Source organism: Aedes albopictus, chromosome 2 (assembly GCF_035046485.1).
Source record: "Aedes albopictus strain Foshan chromosome 2, AalbF5, whole genome shotgun sequence".
Classification (NCBI taxonomy): domain Eukaryota; kingdom Metazoa; phylum Arthropoda; class Insecta; order Diptera; family Culicidae; genus Aedes; species Aedes albopictus.
The window spans coordinates 201,979,519-202,001,774 of record NC_085137.1 but is presented as its reverse complement, the minus strand read 5'-3'; the positions used below and the strand labels follow the sequence as shown (position 1 = coordinate 202,001,774).

At 39.4% G+C, this 22,256-nt stretch overlaps 2 protein-coding genes across 2 annotated transcripts; one reads left to right on the top strand and one right to left on the bottom strand.

Annotated features, from left to right (window-relative positions):
• Positions 1-9,593: 9,593 nt before the first annotated feature.
• Positions 9,594-10,242, bottom strand: LOC109400352 (larval cuticle protein A2B-like). Its single transcript, XM_019672854.3, has 2 exons — positions 10,231-10,242; positions 9,594-10,169 (listed from the first exon to the last, which is right to left on the bottom strand). The coding sequence occupies exons 1-2, from the start codon at positions 10,240-10,242 to the stop codon at positions 9,678-9,680; spliced, it is 504 nt and encodes a 167-aa protein (XP_019528399.3). The 3' UTR covers positions 9,594-9,677.
• A 5,611-nt stretch (positions 10,243-15,853) lies between these two features.
• On the top strand, positions 15,854-16,607 carry LOC109425109 (larval cuticle protein A2B-like). The gene is made up of 2 exons (XM_019700305.3): positions 15,854-15,988; positions 16,052-16,607. The coding sequence occupies exons 1-2, from the start codon at positions 15,977-15,979 to the stop codon at positions 16,541-16,543; spliced, it is 504 nt and encodes a 167-aa protein (XP_019555850.2). The 5' UTR covers positions 15,854-15,976; the 3' UTR covers positions 16,544-16,607.
• The last annotated feature ends 5,649 nt before the right edge of the window (positions 16,608-22,256 follow it).

The window sequence follows — 22,256 nt, the reverse complement described above, 5'->3', positions numbered from 1 at the left end:
ACCATTTAGCCCTACTTTACCCTACGCGAAACGAAAGCGAAAGTAATGTCAAAAAATGCTACTTACCAACGCCGAATGGAAGGAAACAAGAGAGGTGGATGGAAGCTGTAAATGAAGACTAGGAGAACGAACGAGAGCAATCACCTCGGCCGGCGAGACTGCTACGAGACTTGATTTGGAACTTCATGATTGGCTGGCTCCCTGTGGGGATTGGCGCGGCAACAAGGTGGGAATATATTGGGTGCTTCTTGTGGCGGCAGCAACGAATTCGTGATCGGACAGTTTTTTTTTTTTTTTTTTTTGGAGAGGGATCGTGAGAAGTTTGTTTCTGAGACGAGAACCAATAAATTGTGCATTGGAAGGAGTTGGAACGCCGAATGGCAAATAAAAATCGAAACTTAACTGCGCTGCAGCGTGATTTTGTGTTCAGTTTAGTGGTTGACCCCATAGTATAAGGCGTTCATGGTCACATGCGATCAGATCGCTCTGCAGGTCTTACAAGTTCTTTAATATAACATTCTTTCGTAAATTGTGATAAACTTTTAAAAACTATGATTTTGAAATTTATGTGAATATTGAAAATAAATTGTTTTTGGAAAAACGCACATCAGAATCAGAATGATCGGCCAAATTTGCAGGAATTTGTGAATTTATTATTGCAGTATCTTCACTGCTTTCATTGCTAACTTAATTGCTATGGAAATCCGTTTTGTGATGAATGGCTCGGAAGGCCAAGTAACTGTTTTCAAAAGTATGAAAAACTTCTTCATGTAATGGCACCCATCATCGGCCTAGTACCACCCATATTCAATTCATTTTGTCCCAAAGACTAGAAATATGTGCCGTTGAGGCATATAACTTCGCCCCGGTGGATATTATGATTTTCCTCAGCACCTCACCGCCATCTCCAAAGTCATCACTCCGTCGAACCAAATATTACCTCAAAATTTTTTAAAGCGTCTTCGATTTTAGTTAAGCATTAAGTCTTCTGGCATACCAGAAGATCTTTAAATCTCTTGAGGGCATCAATCGCTGTCATATCATAGACAAGTAGACCTAACATTGACAAAAAAAAAATCGCGCCATATAGCTCTGGGTCTTGATTATTTAAAGAGTTGGTGTCTTTGGCAAAGTAATTTGGTAAGTCTAGGTCTTTCAGTTGATTTACCATTAGATGCGAGATTCCACCATTGGACGTCGTTAATTACAAATTTACAATACATAGTTTGCAAACGATATTTCTTCTTCTTAGTGTCTCTACGTATCCACTGGAACTTGGCATGCCTCTATTCAACTTGGTGTTCATTGAGCACTTCCAAAATTATTAATTGGAGGGCTTTCTTTGCCTGCTATTCTATGAGTATATTGTGAGGCAAGCACAATGATATACTATGCCCAGGGAAGTCGAGAAAAGTTTCCGACCGGAACGGCAATCGAACTCATCGTGTCCGGATTGGCGATCCGTAGCTTTATCCATAAAGCTACCTGGAGACCCCAAAAGATTTGAATTTTCAAAAAGTTTTCAGTAGCGAAACTGTATGCCTGTATGGTACATAAACAGTTACAGTTTGTTGAATATTTCTAGATAATAATAAAAATTAGCATGCTTCAGCAAAATTGTAAGTAGGCAGCACTAGCACTAGGCAGCAGAAACTTGAACCAAGCAACTTTGCCGAACACTCTGATTAATCAGGTTCCTAAGATATATGAGTTACAATTTCATTAGTGTTACGTCTGTTTGTATGTGATTCCTGAGATACCGAAAACAGATGTAACACTGACGTAACACTCCATATATTTTGAGATCATGATTATTTTGAGAGTTGGTGTCCTAAGCAAAGTTGTTCGGCTGGTCAAGAATTTACAAATAATGGACCGTATGATTTCAAGTCCTATCACAAGGAACCGCTAGAGAGCATACGAATTTTAAGTTTTGTTAAGCTCATGATCCTGATCAATAAGAAAGATATTTGGGTTAGCATTGGGCAAGTTTGACTGAGACATCGGTTTTTGTGAATCGACTCGAATCGGATCAGCAGAATCGATTCACCGATTTAATCGAATGCTTTGAATCGATGTTTTCACATCGATTCTATATTATAAAATGTTGCAAAATCATAAAATGATCCGTTTACAGCATGGAGTACAAGTTAGAGTATTTGTCTAAATAAATTTAATATCAAAAATTGAGATTGTTAAACGAACCGTCTCTGGAGGAATTCCTGGATGAATGCGTGTAGGAAATCCAAAAAAAAAATCCTGGAGGTATTCCTGCAGGAATACCTGAAGGGAACCCTGAAGGAATCCCTGGAGGAATTTTAGGAGAATTCCCTTGAGGACACCCTGGATAAATTCTTGGATGAATGCCTAGAGCATATTCTGGAAGAAATCACGAAGGAATCCCTGGATGAACTCCTGGAGGATTCCCTAGAGGAAATCCCTGAAGAGGAAATATCTTGAGGAATTCGTGAAGGAATCCTTAGAGAGGTTTCTAAAGAAATTCTTGGAAGGACTTCTGGAGGACTTTCTGGAAAAATCGCTGGAGAATCCCTGAGGAAATATTTGTGGAACCTCAGGAGGAATGCCTGGAGGATCTTCTAGACAAATTAATGACAGAATCCCAAGTGGAACTCCTACAGAAATCCGTAGTGGAAGAATTTCTTGAAGAAACTCCTGAATGAATTTCTGGAGGAGTCTCTGAAGGAATTCTGGGAGGAATCCCTGGAGAAATTGCAGAAGAAATTCTTGAGGAATTCCCCGAGAACTATTATTTCTGAAGGAGTTCTTGGAGGAGTTCCCAGGGGAATTCCTGAAGGGCACCCTGGAAGAAATCCCGGAGGATCCCTGGGAAAATTCCCAGAGGAATTCCTGAATAAATTTCAGAAAGAATAAAATAAAAAATGCACGGGGAAATTCCTGGAGGAATTGCTGCAGGAATTTTCGAAGGAATTCCTGGATCAATTCGTGGAGGAATTCTTGAAGAAATTCCTAAAGAAATACCTGGGGCAATTCCTGGAGAAATTCTTGATGGAATTACCGGAAAAGTCCCTGGAGAAATGCCTGGAGGATTGCCTGGAAGAATACCTGGAATAATTGCTGGATAAAAACCGGGAGGAATTCTTGGAGGAAAGGAATCCCTGTAGGATTCCTCAAGAAATCCTTGAAGGAATTCCTAGAAGAATCTCAGAAAGAATTCATGAAAGAATCGCTGGAAAAACTCTAGGAAAAATTCGCGGATAAGCTCCGGGAGGAATTTCTGAAAAAATTTCTGAAGGAATTCATAAGGATTTTTTGGAGAAATTTCTGGAGAAATTGCCGTAGGTATTGTGGAGCTATTCCTTAAGGAATGCCTGGAGGCTTAGAGAAATCCGAAGAGGAATTTCTGAAGGAGTGCCTTGAGGAAGCCCTGGAGAAATGCTTGGATGCATGCCTGTAGGAATTCCTGAAGAAATCCCAAAAGGAATTACTGAAGAAATCGCTGAAATTCCAGTGGAAATCCTGAAGGAATCCTAAAAAGAGTAAACAGAGGAACTTTTGGAGCAATCCCTGGAGCAGTTCCTGGAGGAATTCTTAGACTAATTCATGGAGAGATTCCTGAAGAAATCCCAGGAAGAGCTATTGGAGGCAGTTTCAAAATAATCTTGAAAGTTGTTCTCGAAAGAATCACAGAAGAAATTCCCATGTGAATCCCTGGAGGAACCTTGAAGAAATTTGTGAAGAATCTCCATGATGAATCCCGGAAGCAATCCCATGAGATATTCCTTAAGGAATCTCTCGAGAGCTTCTTAGCGAATTCCTGGAAGAATTTCTGTAGGAATCCCAGGATAAAAATTTGAAGAAATCTATGTCTGCAGTAATTTCTGGACGAATTATTGAATGAATACTTAGATGGACTCCTAATGGATTATTTAAGAAGTTCGTGAATTAATTTTTAATAATCTCTAGTAATATTTTCTGAAAGAATTTTGTAAAGATATTCCTGCAGAAATACTTCGAATAATTCCAAATGGGATTATTAGAGCAATCTCCAGCGAAATTCTGGAAGGAATATATGTAGACATCCTTGAAGAAATCTCTGAAGGAATACCTGCAGAAATTTCTTAAAGGATCTCTGGAGAAATTCCTTTAGGGAAATCTCGAAAACAGCACTTGAACCATCACTGGAGGAACCTAGAATCACTAAATGAATTCTTTAAGGAATCTCTGGAGGAATTCAAGGTGGAATCCTGGAGGAATTGCTCATACTTACATGGCTTACGAAACAGTCATTTTGATTCCTTAAAACTGCAATGCCTATTTGTATACTCAGATATCAGGCGCCCCATGCCGCTTAAAAATCAGCCCCCCTTGGTTCCCTCCAGAAGAAAATCCTAACTATGCCAATGATTTTACGACTCTGGGTCAAACATTTATATAACATTGAGACAATGCATTCTGAAGAAAAATTAAAATTTATTATTTTGGAAACGAAAGAAAAATCGAATGTAAAAAATCGATTTGGTCGATTTTGTGGGGCTTCAACATCGATTCAAAAAATCGATTAATCGAAACAAAAACATCGATTTGGCGAACATCGATTTTAGTTTGCCCAACACAAGTTTGGCTGATCAAGATCTTTTAGTTTAAAATCCGTTTGCCGTAGTTCACGTGTAGTCGTATTTAACGTGTAGTTATTGATATGAAATTATAAACATTGGAGTTTTAAACTCTGCGTTGTCGTATATTGTGCTTAAAAATATCCTCTCAAAAAGTTGCTGTATTTGTTAGAGCCGTGTGTTTTCTGAGCAAGAAGTTATTCAAAATGAAGGAGTTTTTGTTGAAAAACAAAGTAAAAACCATGCGAAAAGTGGAACATATAGTCGATTAAGACAAAAGTTCAATATGCGTTATAGAACTCGTACTCAACATGACAACCTAAATAATCCCAGGCCAGTTTTCTTGATTCAAGAATCACCAGAGCACTCATGTATTGAGAATATTTCATTTGATCAATGTTCGGTTCCATATAACTTCCCTACGGATTCTGAAGAGCGTCAAGGTATTATTTGCAAACATTAATTACCTGAAATATAATTTACTTGAAAAAAAAATACCTGTCTAGATCAACGAGCAAACCTCATCAGTTCAATTAGACAATGGGCAACGGAATTCCAGATATCTCAGGCTGCGTTACAATCACTCACCCACATCTTGAACGAAACCTTGGATCTAAATCTTCCAAAAGATCCACGAACTATAATGGCTACACCGAAAAGTTTGGTCTTGCAGCAAATTGATGAGACTGGAACCTATTGGCATCAAGGACTAAAAGTTTGTCTTAGAGCTACATTGGAAAAGATACAACGACCTGCCACTATATCACTGAACTTCAATATTGATGGTTTGCCCGTATACAATAGCTCAACAAAAAGTTTTGGCCCATATTGTTCAATGTTCAAGAATTATCAGAAACTAGCTGTCCCGGCAAACTTTGTCTTGCCGTCTTGTGGTGGTTTGACAACTGTTGAGCTCAAAATAGCACCGCACTCTAGATTGGTTTCATTTCAATCGTGTTGATTTTCTTCCAAGCTCACGAAAATAAGTAGTTTATCAATTTTCTTACTTTTCTAGTTGATTTTCGCAACTTTTTGTACATATAAACACAGCCAACACGAATACGAACCGAACCGTGCAAGAGTCAAGCTGATCGGTTCATCCGTTCTTGAGTTTTGTTGCCTCAAAGGGACTTCAAACTCATTTATATATATATATAGATTAAGCCGCAGATCATTGGGATTTTCTATGGAGAGAGTAAGCCGAAGGATGCTTCGTTGTACTTAAATCCATTCGTAGAAGAGCTACTACGGTTACTAGACACTGGACTTGATTTAAACTCTCATCATATTGCGATGAATGTGGTTTGAGTTTCAGTCACGACGAGGCGCTAGTTGTAAGGTTACAAAAAATATTCAACAAGCTGTTAGTTTATGGGTAATTCTCGCTGAGACCGGCCCACTATTTACACCTTGTCTTCAAAAATGTTTAAGTTGCCGATTTTCTGAAAGCCCTCGCTAAAAAAGTAAGAAAAATGCATTTGGTTACTCAAATTGATGGACCCCCCGTTAGTTTGAGCCACAACAATTTTTGCAGACCCCTCGATTTTGGTCAAATGGTGGGTCACTTAAACCATTATAACTCGAAAGTTTCTCCAAAAACCACCTCAAAACGAATTGTTGTTGAAAAGAGAAAAGATAGAGCTACTGTGTACAATAATAAAAAGTTGGGTTGGCCATATTGATTTTGGCCGCCATCTTGGATTTTTATACCAAAATATTTATTTCACCATGAGGGCAACCACAGATTTTCAAAATTTTTGCATCAATTGAAAGCTGAGACATTTATGCCGCAGCTTTCAATTGATGCAAAAAATTTGAAAATCGGTGGTTGCCCTCATGGTAAAAATAATGTTTTGGTATAAAAATCCAAGATGGCGGCCAAAATCAATATGGCCGACCCAACTTTTTATTATTGTAAATAGTAGCTCTATCTTTCCTCTTTTCAACAGCAATTCGTTTTGAGGTGGTTTTTGGAGAAACTTTCGAGTTATAATGGTTTAAGTGACCCACCATTTGACCAAAATCGAGGGGTCTGCAAAAACTGTTGTGGCTCAAACTAACAAGGGGTCCATCAATTTGAGTAACCAAATGCATTGTTCTTATTTTTTAGTGAGGGCTTTCAGAAAATCGGCACCTAAAACATTTTTGAAGACAAGGTGTAAATAGTGGGCCGGTCTCAGCGAGAATTACCCTTATATGAAGTTTACCAAAAATACTCAAATTTTGACAGGTAGTTACTCAACTTGCTATCTATGATTGGTACATTGCTAATCGGGGTCGGACAAGCCGTCGCCTATACCGGAAGGCTCCTAGTGCGGACGTCAAATTATGGACCAGCCAGGTTATTCGCGATGCATGGGCTGAGGAATGGAGGACCTGCTGATCCTTATTCCTAAGGAAAATCAAAGGAAACACGGAAGTTTGGGAAGACAGATGCAACTGGAAGGAACAGATTGTACTTTCGAGACTTCGTACCGGACACACACACACGGACATATCACACAACTTTACCGGGCACTCACCATTTCGCAAAACGTGCGAGACCTGCGGTGCTCGTAATACAGTAGAGCACATCCTTTGCAAGTGCCCTATTCTTGAGCACCTCAGGAGATTCTATCAACTGGGCAACATTAGCAATATAGACCAAGGCAAGGATACAGGATAACGAGTAGGACAACATAACAATCAACTAAGACAACCAAATAACCCAAAACATCTGACAGTATTATTGTTAAGAAACTCATCGTTGTAACATTAAACTTTGTACTAGGCCACCTCAAACCATTACTATTTTTATCGAGATTATCCAGCCCTGGGCTGAAAATCTCGTTAATAATGATTATAATAAAATAAATGTCAAATATGCCTAAACTCCATTTTGAAAATTTTATTTTATTTATTTTTTACTTTTGGCTGCTTTGAAACTTTTATCTAGGAAAAACTATTTACGAGTTGCGATCCGAAGGTCTTGGTGGTCTAGTGCAACTGCCTCTTCATATGCATAAGGTCCTAAAGGTACAATTTCTATATACTTTCTCTCTCTTATCTACATATAAAACACATGTTTATGCATATGATCATAATCCTCGCTACAACCAGAAACGAATTGTAGAACCATTTCTTTTCCTTGCAACTTGACAACTTAGTGTCAATTAGTCCCTCTGTTTCGGTCCTTGGTTTGGACCTCCTCAGGGCCTTACAACGTTGTAACGTCACGCTAATAACTCGGTATCAGGCCATTCGGCCGAAGGTCATTAGGCCGAATGGTCAGTAGCCCGAATTGTCATTGGAACCTATTTTTGCCGTTACGTCCCCACTGCGACAATACCTGCTTCTCAGCTCAGCAGTGTTCTATGAGTATTTTCTCAGTTATTAACTGAGAGCTTCCGCTAACAATGACTATGTTGCATGTGACGTGTGGCAGACACGAAAATTCTTTATAGCCAAGGAAGTCAAGGAAATTTCCTTTACGAAAAGTTCCTGGACCGACCGGGAATTGTTCCCGTCACCCTCAGCATGATTTTTTCCTCTTTCGAACATAGGTCGTTCCTTCTAGTAACACTGTCAAAATAGTTTTTAGCTCTGAAACTGCTATTTAAATCATATTGTTTTTCCTTCTTTTAAACATCGGCTATTATTTCTAGTTTCATTGTTAAAATACTTTTTGGCAATAATTGTTGAAAAAGGTAAAACAACAGATCCGTTTCTAGTTTCATAACTGCTGAACTGTAATTCATCCTGATGACCATTCGGCCTAATGACCATTCGGCCTAATGACCATTCGTCCTAATGACCATTCGTCCTAATGACCTTCGGCCTAATGTGACCTTCGGCCTAATGACCCTGAATCTAATCATTCGTATTTTGGTTTTCTAATGAAAACTAAATATTCTAGTATGTTGAATATTTTCTGCAAATTTTACAAGGAATCCGAATATGCAAAAATACTTGAGGTTTACTGTCGTATTCAGGGGATGGCCAAAATGTTTGGGATAGGCAACTTTTTTTCTGCCACAAAAAAAAATGAACATGCTGTAACTTTTCATAGAGTGCATCAAAAAATTTCAAATTTTGACTGCTTGTCAAGCTATTATATGTGCATCATTGGTACAAATTTCGGCTCGATTGATTAATATTTCGCAAAGTTAGAACCGTTCGGGTAAAACACTATATTTTAGACAACTCATTTTTGGGCTGTCATATCTCGGAAACCAGTGAACCAAATTGAATGAAATTTTGAACGTACACTAACAATATGTAATTGCTTCACAAACTATTAAAACATAGGTGCTTTTTAAATGTTGAAAAAAGTTATCATGGATTGACACTTTTTGGATTTTTCTCGAAAAAATGTATTTTTTTTACATCAATGTCAATAAATTTTCGTGTTGATATCCAAAGATTTTCCACTTCTGTTCTCAAATTATCTCTAATCAGATATATGAGAGCCTATTTAGATTGATGGAAGAACACATTTAATAATTTTTGTGCGGTATTGTAAATTTCACTTATTTTCCTCTATATGGGTAAAAATTTCAACTCGGTATAACTTAATTCGTCGTGAGAAAATATTACATTTTATAACGTCGTATTAAGTATCAATATATTGATGATAAACGTTAAAAAATTCATTCAATTCGGTTTACTGGTTTCCGAGATATGACAGTTCAAAAATGAGTTGTCTAAAAAATAGTGTTTTACCCGAACGGTTCTAACTTCGCGAAAAATTAATCAATCGAGCCGAAATTTGTACCAATGATGCACATATAATAGCTTGACAAGCAGTCAAAATTTGAAATTGTTTGATGCACTCTATGAAAAGTTACAGCATGTTCATTTTTTTTGTGGCAGAAAAAAAGTTGCCTATCCCAAACATTTTGGCCATCCCCTGTATATGAGTTACAGTGGAAAATCTGACCAAAAAGGCGTCAAAATGTCACGGTAGAATGTGTCTTTAGTGTTCAACACATGTGATACATCACTGTGACATATAAAATAACAAAACGTTCATACATACAACATTCAATTAAGCTAATTATTCAACAACTTTACACATTATAATCCAAAGAAGTCAACAAATTCTTAATAGTGATAGCTCAGACTAGGAGCAGAGAAGCTAACGGTAGCCAGGTTGTTGGTGTAGGCAACCTTGTGCACTGGGACAGCAACCTTAGCGACAGGAACGGCGACCTTGTGCACTGGATAGGCAATCTTAGCGACTGGAGCAACATAGTGGTGGGCAACTGGAGCAACAACCTTGGCGACTGGGACAACGGCCTTGACTACCTTGTGGCCCAGAGGTTCACGGTGCACAACGGCGTTGAATCCATTGTGTTCATCGGCGGTGTAGTCAACAATTCGGCGGTATCCATCGGCATCAATCAGGGTGTACTGTCCCTTTACGTTGTCTCCGTGGCGTTCCTCCTGTTGGCTCTTGATGTCTCCGGTGTGTTCATCATGGACAGAGTACGCAAACTGGTACTCAGCTGGAGCATCATGGTATTCAACGTGTTTGACGGCAATTGGCAGAACAGCAGCGCTGGCAGCAGCCACCAAGGCAAACAGAGCGAAGAACTGTGAAAATATTTATTGTGTCATTTGATGATTGGGATAAAAAAATATAAAGATGTCTTACTTTGAAAGCCATTTCTGGAAAGTATTGGTTGGTGTTGATTTGAATTGCTAGTAAGTGACTGATAGTTTCTCGACGGTTTCACATACTATTTATACCGGTTGCAAAAATTTTGCAATTGAATCGCATATTTTTTTTTTACCAATATAGAACAAAATATAAAACCTCAGCCGATCAAACTAGTAGTAGAAGAAATGGTGACCTTTGCGCTGTCCAAACTGCCTACTCTTGATCGTAAATAACATTCCAACCATATGCGACAAATACGCAAATCCAATAAATATTCACTATGACAAGTCGGGGTTGTTTGTAGCACCATCAATGTGTCTTATTAACACCGATTCTCAAAAAGAAGAAAAATCAAGTTAATCTACTTCTGAGGCTATGGTCAAACCAATTGGTCATAAAAAATGCATATTAGACCAAAACACGCAAGATAAAAAACGAAGTAATCGAACCGGCGCAAGCCATCGTACCGAACCGTATCAAATCGGAATAGAGTTGAACTTCAAAATTCCAGCCCGCAGGTACCTACCTACCGACAACTTTCGGTATCAATTTCTGGTTCGCCTTTGACAACTATATTTGTTTTTGCTGCGCACGGGTCAACCTACGCTTTGCTTTCAGTCCTCCGTTCAGCGGTGATCAGCTTATGGGGTATAGCCTGTCCATATGTAGACCCCCCGTCTTGGTCAGCTATGTGTAGGATATGACGAATGTGCGTGTACTGTGCATGTTGCATTAGTTAAACTTTTTTTCGACAAAGTTCGTCAATTCAAGCTTCTTTCAATTTATTGCGCAGAGAGCTACAATATTCAGATCATAAACATCCTCATAGAATGCTTATTATGGTTGACGGAAACATTCCTACATAAAGCTGAGATCAATATTTGGTTGGTTTCCAAATGAAAGTTCTGAATCTGGTTGGTGCTGGCTGATAAACACGCAAATATTCAACGGCATTTATATGATTCAATTCAGATTTGTAATTGGTCATGCACAAACGTTGTCCCGTACAGTGTATGGTCAGAACGATTCTGATAATACTACACAAGTTTCATGGACGGGCTCAGGCAAGGGGGTCTTGGTAGTGGGTACCTTTTCTGTTTCGTATTCAGAAGGTCTAGGGTTCGAATCCGTTTCTTTCTTCTATCTTTGTATCTTTCTATCTAGGTATTTTCCTTCTCTTCCCTACAAATATAACTCTAGTGTTCTCACCGCTATTATAGAACCGTAATTCTAGCGAGACGGATTCACCTTTTATTCCACTCATATTTATTACTCTTTGCTGAAGCGAGTCGAGAGAGATGCAGCAATCGGGTAGATCTAAACGAACCACGTAACCCCATCGCCAGCGCGATGGGATGTAGGGTATGTGTGCCATCAGTAATCTCACGCTCCCATATTCATCCTATTCGAGAACAAGCGATTATGGCACCGATTGATTCCGTTCTTTTTGTTTTCATGGGTGCTTACTTCTAACAAAAAATACAAAAATAAGAAACAAAACAAACAGCGCTTTAATCCTTTGTTTTTTTGTAGGATGAAAATGGGAGCCACATGCTTAATAAGGAACTAATACCCTACCAATCAGTTGGAATTGTTTATTTGTTGCAGTTCGTTGCAGAATGGTAAATGATGAAAAATTACAGGAAGCGATCGAAGCGGCTTTTATCAAAATTAGCACAGAAATGTTAGCACGTAATGTATACATGTTTGGTGTATTGATGTCAGAATGCCACATAAGCAAAGAAAAATAATTGTAATTATGGTCAGTCACTCACTCACTCAATTTTGTTGATTTTGTTTAGTAGTTGACAACGCATTACTCTCTCGTCTCCGAGTTTTGATCGTGGGGGCTGTCCATAAACCACGTGGTCATTTTTTGCCCCGCGAGATCTTTCGTTCATACTAAAAAAAAAATTTGTATGGACCGCGGTTTTTTCCCGAACACCCCCCCCCCTCCTACCCAACATGGCCACGTGGTTTATGGATGGCCCCTTGAGATTGAACAAAATACAAGTACAGTCGGATCTCCTATTAAACGCTGCCAGCCACTTTACGCTCACCGCGGCTGTCTTCTAACCAATTTAGTTCATTTTTTGTAAGTGATGAGTCTATAGTAAGCACTAACTGCACTCAAAAAAATCAGCTGGATTGGATGCAAGACATCTGAGACTCGACTGTTATCAACCCAAGCAACACGCAAGCCAGATAAGAGTTATGGCAGCGCAAAAAATTTGGTTTTATAACACAATGCTAGAATTACGTCAATATAACTTTTATATAACCAAAACATACGATGCTGTAACTCTTATACGACATGTATGTTGCTTGGGAAACCGCCAAACTAACACAAACAAATCCAACCAACCAAACACCTTTAATTATAAACACCCTACATTAACCTCAATCCGACAAACAAGAACATAAGTCGACAATGATTTTTCATTAGGGCCTAATTGTCTTGATCGATTTCACTTCATCGACTCTCTCTTTCGCTAATAACTTGATCAAGACAAACAAAATCATCATTTTTTTTGTTTCTATAGCACCATGTAGTCGTCTTCTTCGCATTTCAACCAAAAAATCTTTGGAAAACTCAATACACATTCTGTGACAACACAAAGAGAGGATCGATGAAGAGAACTCGAAAATGTCAGTTAGGCCCAAATGAAAAATCAGTGTCGAAGTGTTCTTAAATGGGCGCTGGTTGATTCAAGTATGATCAAATTCGCTCCTCAAATCTCAACACTAATGAAAGCGACATTCTACCATGTGGTCAACATGATCTTCACAAGTTGATTCAAATATTGAGTGAGTAGTTAAACTAATCATCAACGAACGATAAAAATTAAGAGTGCCCCCACCGTTTTACACAATAAACAGACCCTGATGAAAATCTCAACCATTGGACTGAATGCTCTTAAGAACACTTCGCTTGACCGACAGCCGTCAAAAATGTGAACAAACCGAAAACTTTAGTATTTTCGTGAGTTTTTTGGTGGTGGTTCGTTTTTTTTGGCTGTTCGAGTGCTTGGTGAGTGAGGATATTGTATTATTTCTAGATTGAGTTGAAATAAGGGCGAAAGTAACATGATCGATTGGTGGCTGAACGGGCTCGTTTAGAAGATAACCATCTATGTTAACTTCTTCTCCAGATCAGCCTAGATAGCTGTATAGTGTCGGTAACGGTTGTCTCAATTGGTTAAGAATAACACTACGGACCACCTGTTCCGGGGGTAAAAGTCCACTAAACAGGGAACCCCAATCCAAGGTGTCAGGCGACCCGTGCTGATGGATGAATGGTTGAGGGGGTTTAAAATATGCTCGATCATTAACGAAGCCTGTAACGTAGGTAGATCGCCTTTATGTGTTGCGTTTCGGATCAAGATCTACCAAACCGAACCCTAGTGACATCCGGTTTGTTAAGTTGGGGTAATGTGTTTTAGTAATAAGGATTCATGGTACAAAGTCCTTGCTACTGGTGACAGTTTCTAAAATTACATTTATTCTGCCTTGCTGATAGTTAAAGAATCGGACTTTGCCCACCCGAGACTACACTTGATGTTAGGAAAACAAACATGCTTTACGTATCTAACTGCGTACTAACCTATCATGGACTGTTAAGTTCTGGTCATTCAAGGACTCGCGTGCATTCTTATTGTAGAACACATTCTTTAATTTGACAGAGTTTTGCAACTAGCCTAAAGTCCCGGGTTTTTCTTTGTTGTCCTGGGACTAATTTAGAAGCAAGACATGTTCCGCTGCAGTGTTCCGATGCATGGATAAATATCAGTACCACCGTTTTGTTTTTCTCGAAATTCAAATAGATTGTGTTTAATTAGGGGCGCTCTTTCACTGGGATTTAAATCTCTATGATAACAAGACCTATTCATCGCAATCGATTTCTTACACCTCTGGGATAACAAAACAGGAACTGTACAGAAATCGATGCTTCATTGTCTCTCAATAACAATGGAGTAGTACGACATGCACTAAACACTAAGGATACGGATAATGCCACCAAATATCTAAATACTGGTCGCAGTGGCTCACCCGAACAGAAAAAAACATGATCGATTTCTCTTCATCGACCCTCTCTTATTCAAATTAAAGTGACTCACAGAGAGTTTCAGGAGGGGCCAGTGATGTGTCTGAGGGTTTCAGGGAGGTTTCAGGGAGACTCTAAGTGGTTTCATATGCGTTCTAAGAGTAACCAGGTGTTAGGGACGTTTCTAGGGGTTTCGTGGGATTGTAGGAGGGATTTTAAGGGCATTCGAGGGGTCACAGGAGGTTTCAGGAGTGCTCTACGGGGCTTCAGAAGGTATTGGAACATTCTAGGGGGCTTTAATGGTGTTACAGGGGGCTTGATAGCTTACAGGAGCTTCAACGAAGTTCCTCTTTTTATAAAACGGCTACTAAGGCATCCATTACTGGAGTGACCGGTGGAATACAAGTAGCCGGTAAATCCACAATACTAGTTATTATGAATCACGATTTTTAGATCTCTCGTTACAAATGCACGATTGGTGCTGTAAAATCAGCATTTTGTAATTCTTTGCATAAAATATGTATTTACACGTCTCTCACTCATATCACATACACCTCGTCCTTTTTTTACGTCCATGCTTGGCTAAGCGACAAAAAATTCTACCGCCCAGACAATAAGCAAACTCAACATTTTTATATTTTTTATAACATCTCCGTGATTAGGAGAAGTGTACAAAAATATAAAAATGTCTATTTTGATTATTATTTTGGCAGTAGAATTTTATTTCGCTAAGCCAATAGTGGACGTAAAACAAGGTTTGGGTGTACATAACAGAGTGCTTCCTTTTTAATCTAGGTAGAACATATTGCTCAGCTGAGGGCTCTATGAGTACTTTTAAAGGTTATGAAATGACAGTTTTTGATTATCGATCGATATGCAAATAAATCCAAGAAAGTTTCCTTTGCGGAGAGATCATTCACTGTACCGGTGGAGATAAACATCCGCAGCATGATCCCACTAAAAAGCTATGTTTATCGGTTGAGCAATATGGACCCACACACACAAAACACATGCTTAGGGTAATTTTCCAATTGTTGAACGGCTAAAAACTCGCTTTTTGTTGCACACTCCATGTTATTCTTATTAGGTGTGCAACAATTGGCGAAATTTTAGCCGTGCAATAATTGGAAAATTACCCTAGTACACTTATGTATTTTTTTATTTTTTTGAAAGTTAATTCAGTTTTTGGTTCCACCTTTTCGTCGCCCTAGCTAACTTCCAATCGGCAGGTGGACCTGCTGCCAAACCAGTTCAAACGTTTTATTTACCTACTGTCGAATTAAACCCAAATCGGTGCGATGCGGTGTCGGACTAATAAGATGATTTTTGCGCAAAGACATAAGCCTTGCACTGAATCATGTTTGAGCGAGCATTTAATAGATTAGCAAGTCTATCACACATATTTGGCGAGTATGTATATTATTAACGATCGGTGGTGGGCAGTTTAACCAGAGCAAAGGTGACGATTTCTTCGCTTATTGATCGCTTATTTTTATTTTACGATCGGTGTGATTCCTTCAAGATTCCAACGAGGGTAAATTGGATTAAGGACAATTCTATGTGTGCAGAAATATTTAATTGGTCATTTGCTTACCGGATCTGTATAAATAGCTTGTGCTGTGATTGGGAAAATATCAGTTGCTTGATAGCGTTCCAATTACGAAATACAAACCAAAGTTTCTACTCAGCTGTAAAATGGCTTTCAAAGTAAGTTAGAATACATTTTTTCAAGCATTCAGTGAATTCAAAAAAGTTTTGTTCTTTTCACAGTTCTTTGCCCTTTTTGCCTTGGTGGCTGCTGCTAGCGCTGCTGTTCTGCCAATTGCCGTCAAACACGTTGAATACCATGATGCTCCAGCTGAGTACCAATTCTCGTACTCGGTTCATGATGAGCACACCGGAGATATCAAGAGCCAACAGGAAGAACGACATGGAGACAACGTGAAGGGACAGTACACCCTGATCGATGCCGATGGATATCGCCGAGTCGTTGACTACACCGCTGATGAACACAATGGATTCAACGCCGTTGTGCACCGTGAACCTCTGGGCCACAAGGTAGTCAAGGCCGTTGTCCCTGTCGCCAAGGTTGTTGCTCCAGTTGCCCACCACTACGTTGCTCCAGTCGCCAAGATTGCTTATCCAGTGCACAAGGTCGCCGTTCCAGTCGCTAAGGTTGCTGTCCCAGTGCACAAGGTTGCCTACACCAACAACCTGGCTACCGTTAGCTTCTCTGCTCCAAGTCTGAATTATCATTACTAAGAACTTGTAAATTAAAATGTTGAATTGTTGATAATTGTAGTATAAATAGCACATTTAAACTGAAGCCTTTCGCAGTAATTTATGTTTAACCGAAAATATCACAAAGTTTTTTTTTTACTAACTTTTACACTGCAGGGGTTAGGGCCCATATAGCCGAGGCGGTAAACGCACGGGTATTCAGCATGACCATGCTGAGGGTGACGGGTTCGATTCCCGGTCGGTCCAGGATCTTTTCGTAAAGGAAATTTCCTTGACTTCCTTGGGCATAGAGTATCTTCGTGCCTGCCACACGATATACACATGCAAAATGGTCATTGGCAGAGGAAGCTCTCAGTTAATAACTGTGGAAGTGCTCATAGAACACTAAGCTGAGAAGCAGGCTTTGTCCCAATGAGGACGTTACACCAAGAAGAGAGAGAGAGAGAGGGTTTTCAGATCGTGCATGACGGTGCACTTGGTACACCACGAAGTCTTGGCAAGTGCACCGCAACAGTTCGAACATTCGGCTTTCATTACCTCTTTGATAAAAAATCAATCGAATGAATGATAAAAAGGGAAGCCTACTTACAAAAGCCTACTTACAAAAGTCTATGGATTTAAAAAAATACCCAGCAAGAACCTACAAGGCTTTCGCGAATAATGATGGGCCAAAACTCTCCATGGAAATACCATATCACCGTATTTCGAGAATTTGCTATGGATATCCAATAATACCAAACTTCGCAAAAAATCTCAGAAGCAATATAAAACTACATAGTATTCCTGTGGTTTTGCGCAGTACTTGAGGCCGTTATCAGTTTTTAGTTTTCCATCAGAGTTCAAACATTGCATACGTGTAAATGATTTGGAAGAAATGATCTTATGAGTTGACCAGAAAATCCTAGAGGAAATTCATCAAATAACTTATCAGAAATATGCCAAAATTTTGAAAGTGGAGCTTTGCATGATCTTATTGGGGTTTTTGGCACTGATTTCTCCAGAAACTCTGTAATGGCCTTATAAAAACGTCTTTAAGAAATTGAAACTGAAAAAAATATGAGACATTTTTACTTCGTCGATGGGGGTGACCTTTTCATAGATAGGATGACCCAAAAATGATGTGATTTATCAAAATATATAGTTATACAAAAAAAAATCGAACAAACTGGTCAATTGTCGATTTCCGATTTTGATTCGAGATTTGGGAGGAGGAAGTATTACTGGAGGAATAGATGGAATGTATCGTGTGTCCCATCTACAAAAAAAGGGCGGATTGCGGGAACTACCGCGCGATCACACTACTGATCGCTTCCTACAAGATACTCTCCCAAATCTTATGCCACCGTCTATCACCGATTGCAAGAGAATTCGTAGGCAATATCAGGCTGGATTCATGGGTGAACGCGCTACAACAACGGATCAGAAGTTCGCCATCCGCCAGGTGTTGCAGAAATACCACGAATACAACGGGCCCACACATCACTTGTTCATCGATTTTAAATCAGCGTATGATCGAGAACAGCTATGGCAGGTTATGCACGAATACGGATTCCCAGATAAACTGATATGATTGATCAAGGCGACGCACAGTGCTGCGCCCCATAGACAAAAGTGAAAAAATCGACTTCAATTTTTTTTTTTCAATCTAGTATGCCATGCTGTTCATGCATGCTTGAAGTATGTTGCTCGACCATTATAAGCTTTAAGATCGTGTTTACTATACCAAAAAACCTAGATTACCAAACAGTGTTTCGTTGCCCATAGACAGATAATATTTTATAAAACAGATTCATCCTTGGCCTAGCTCAACATTATTAAACGTTTAAGTTTTCAGTGAAAATCAAAATGGAAGGTCTACAACACATTAGTAGAATCTATTTTTTCGTTTAGAACGACAACATGTTTTGATATTTGTGAAAATAAAATATCATAATGTAAGTACTATATGGCGTGGAGGAAAAACCATCCCAAAATTCAATTTGATGAAACAAAAAATGACCTCAAAAGACCTCTCTGAATTTTTCACCATGTTTTCTTTATAGTGTCCGCTGAATACTAAATTCGACTCCAGCTGCTTTTATTTGCTAATTCTTTAGTAATCGAGCTTTTTCTGAGTGATGTATTTACAGTCAAAATCAAAGATATTTTTGATCAAGTGTTCTCTTCTGATCCGTTCAAACGAAAAGTGTATCGGTTTATATTGTTCCCTCGTTTCCTTAGGAAACTGCTAATTTCTACGAAGAATTTGAGGGTAAGCTTCAACGATTTCTCCAGTTTTAAAGTATGAAACTGGACATGAAATGGCCAAACGCACGACCTTCAAGAAACAAAATGTTCGATGAGAATAAAGTTTGGTGAATAAATCAGTCTTGCAATTACCTATTTATTATGATCTATTTGTTTATACAGTTGCCCAAACTGCATTCTAGAAAAAAATCAGCGAGATTTACATAAGTTGGCGTTTAAGACACTTAAGCGATTATGAAATATGCATATGACATTTATGCAAATTGTATCTTTTATCAAGTTTGTCAACTTCACCGAAGACGCTATTGAGAAAAATGTATGGTACGTTAGTTATGATTTTTGTCCTGCAGTTCCATACATTCGCAGCACTGTGCGACGATGGATCGAGTGATATGCGTAGTTCGAGTATCAGGGACGCTCTCGAGTCCCTTCGAATCTCGCAGAGAGTTACGGCAAGGTGATGGTCTTTCGTGCATGCTGTTCAACATTGCTTTAGAGGGTATAATAATTAGGAGAGCGGGGATAAACACGGGGGGAACGATTTTCACGAAGTCCGTTCAGCTGCTTGGTTTCGCTGATGATATAGATACTATAGCTCGTAAATTTGAGACGATGGCAGAAACGTACATCCGACTAAAGAGTGAAGCCAGGCGAATCGGATAGTCATTAATGTGTCGCAGACAAAATACATGATGGCAAAGGGCTCCAGGGAGGAATCGCAGCGCCCGACACCCCGACTTTATATCGACGGTGATGAAATCGAGGCGGTTGAAGAATTCGTGTACTTGGGCTCACTGGTGATCGCCGAAAACGACACCAGCAGAGAAATTCAGAGGCGCGTTGTGGCAGGAAATCGGGCTTACTTTGGACTCCGCAGAACTCTACGATCGAATAAAGTTTGCCGTAACACGAAGTTAACTATCTACAAAACGCTGATTAGACCGGTCGTCCTCTATGGGCACGAAACATGGACCCTACGTGCAGAGGACCAACGCGCCCTTGGAGTTTTCGAACGGAAGGTGTTGCGTACCATCTATGGCGGAGTGCAGATGGAAGACGGGACGGGACGGGAAGACGGGAGAAGGCGAATGAACCACGAGCTGTATCAGCTGCTGAGAGAACCAACCATCGTCCATACCGCGAAAATCGGGAGGCTACGATGGGCGGGTCACGTCATCAGGATGTCGGATAGCAACCCGACTAAAAGAGTCATCCGACCGGTACAAGAAGACGTGGAGCGCAGCGAGCTAGGTGGGTCGACCAAGTGGAGGACGATCTGTGGACCCTACGCAGAGTGCGGAACTAGGGACAAACAGCCATGGACCGAGTGGAATGGAGACGGCTTCTATGTACAGCAGAGACCACCACGGCCTTAGCCTGATCGGTAAGTAAGTAAGCAGTCGAATTCATTCGCAGCGGTACTAAACCCTATCGCTTCTGTGATTTTTGCCTTCTGTCTTTACACGAGAAACGTGAAGGGTCCGACACACAACATAAAATTCAAAACAAAAATCAACAATTTGTAACCAAACGGTTACAGGGTAGCCTAAGGACGCTGAAATAACTGGTTTCCGGGCAAATGTTTGTGGGCTGGCCAGGCTATTGTCACGAGAAAACAACTACTATCATTTTGTTTTCTTAAGGTTTACAGTGAATTTAGCTTAACTTGGTACAGCAAACCTTCAGGTAGATCATTCATCCGGTATGACTCTGTAGCCATACGTAATCCTTGCGTTGATGGTGGGTAGACAATCATCATGATCATCATACATATATACATACAAGTTGTATTTACAAGATTTGTAGAAAATGTTATTCTGAAAAACTTCGACGAAGACGCAAAGCTCGTAGCTCCATTACTTTTTAGATACATTACGTTTTTAGTTTCAAGGAGTAGGAAAAAGTTTTTTCTTTTAATGACTTTTCTTGTTTCGATTATTCAATTATATTCGTAAAGTCTCTAATAGTATAACCATTTTAGCTTTCTAAGAGAGAGAGAATTACTTGCATTTTCTCTATGTTTTGGGATGTAAGCTTACAATTTCCCACATTGTATAACTTGAAAGATATCTAAACCCATTGAAATTACGTATATGCAATATTCTGATAACTTGTTCACAATAGAAATGCAACAAGACAAACAATTTTATGGCAAAAATCCCTGAAGTCAAATCAAGTTATAGTCTCTTCAGCAAATTTATTCGCCACCACACAAGAAACATATGTTGCTTTCTTTCCTTGGATTTTGTGACACATCTTCATGTTCGGCAGTTATACCACGTAAAATGCGCCATAAGGTCCTGGCACATTCTGGCCTCGGACATTATAATGCTGCGCCAATTTTGATCAAAAATAAAATACTTAATCCATTGCAGAACCTGAGTATTAGCCTGGTACACGGTTTATATGGGAAAATATAAAAAATGGAAAAATTCCAACTCCTGTATACTTTTTGAGCTCCATTTTGGTCCCATATCAACTGTGCAAAATTTCAGATCGATCGAAGAAACTATATTTTAGCGCCCGCCATTCTTAGTTTTTCATACGATTTACTATGGGGAAAATTTACCTCTTCAAAGTAAAATCGCTTGAGGTCAACCATTGATCCCTAAAAATAAGTCGTTGAATGATTTCTATAGATAACTTCACGAGGAATCAGACAACCGAAGACCGCAAAGCGATGCGACATTCGTGGAAAAAGTTATTAAGCCTTACCCGATCGATAAAATGACGAGATTTTATTATTTATTGTTATTCCTTACGTGTTAAACAGCGTGGGCATGTCATTCGGTTTTCAATCAATAACTTTTTCCACATGCCTTCGATCGCTTTGCGGTCTTCAGAGGGTTTGTTCCTCGTAAAATTTCCAACAGAAATCATTCATCGATATATTTTTAGGGGTTAAGGGGCAACCTGTGGTGATTTTTCTTTAAAAAAGTGATTTTCCCCATAGTAAATCGTATGAAAATTTAAAACGGCTGGCGCTAAAATATAGTTTCTCCGATCGAGCTGAAATTTTGCACAGTTGATATGGGGCCAAAATGGAACTCAAAAAGTGTACAGGAGTAAAATGTATTTTGGTGTCCCACACTACTGAGTATATTGCAGACAAGGTAAATAATGCGTTTCTTTTTTATGGTGAAGACACAACGCTCTTCTTCTTCTTCTTCTTTGTGGCTCTACGTCCACACTGGGACTTGGCCTGTCTCGCTTCAACTTAATGTTCTTCGAGCACTTCCACAGTTATTAGGGCTTTTCTTTGCCTGCCATTGCATGAATTTGTATATTGTGAGGCAAGTACAATGATACACTATGTCTAGGGAGTCGAGAAAAATTTCCCGACTGAAACGGGAATCGAACGCGCCGTATCCAGATTGGCGATCCATAGCCTTAACCACTAGGCTAACTGGAGACCCTAACACACAACGCTCGCAATATCTTATTTGCCGTTGCTTCAAACTTTGCTATCTTCCCATGCGAAAAATAA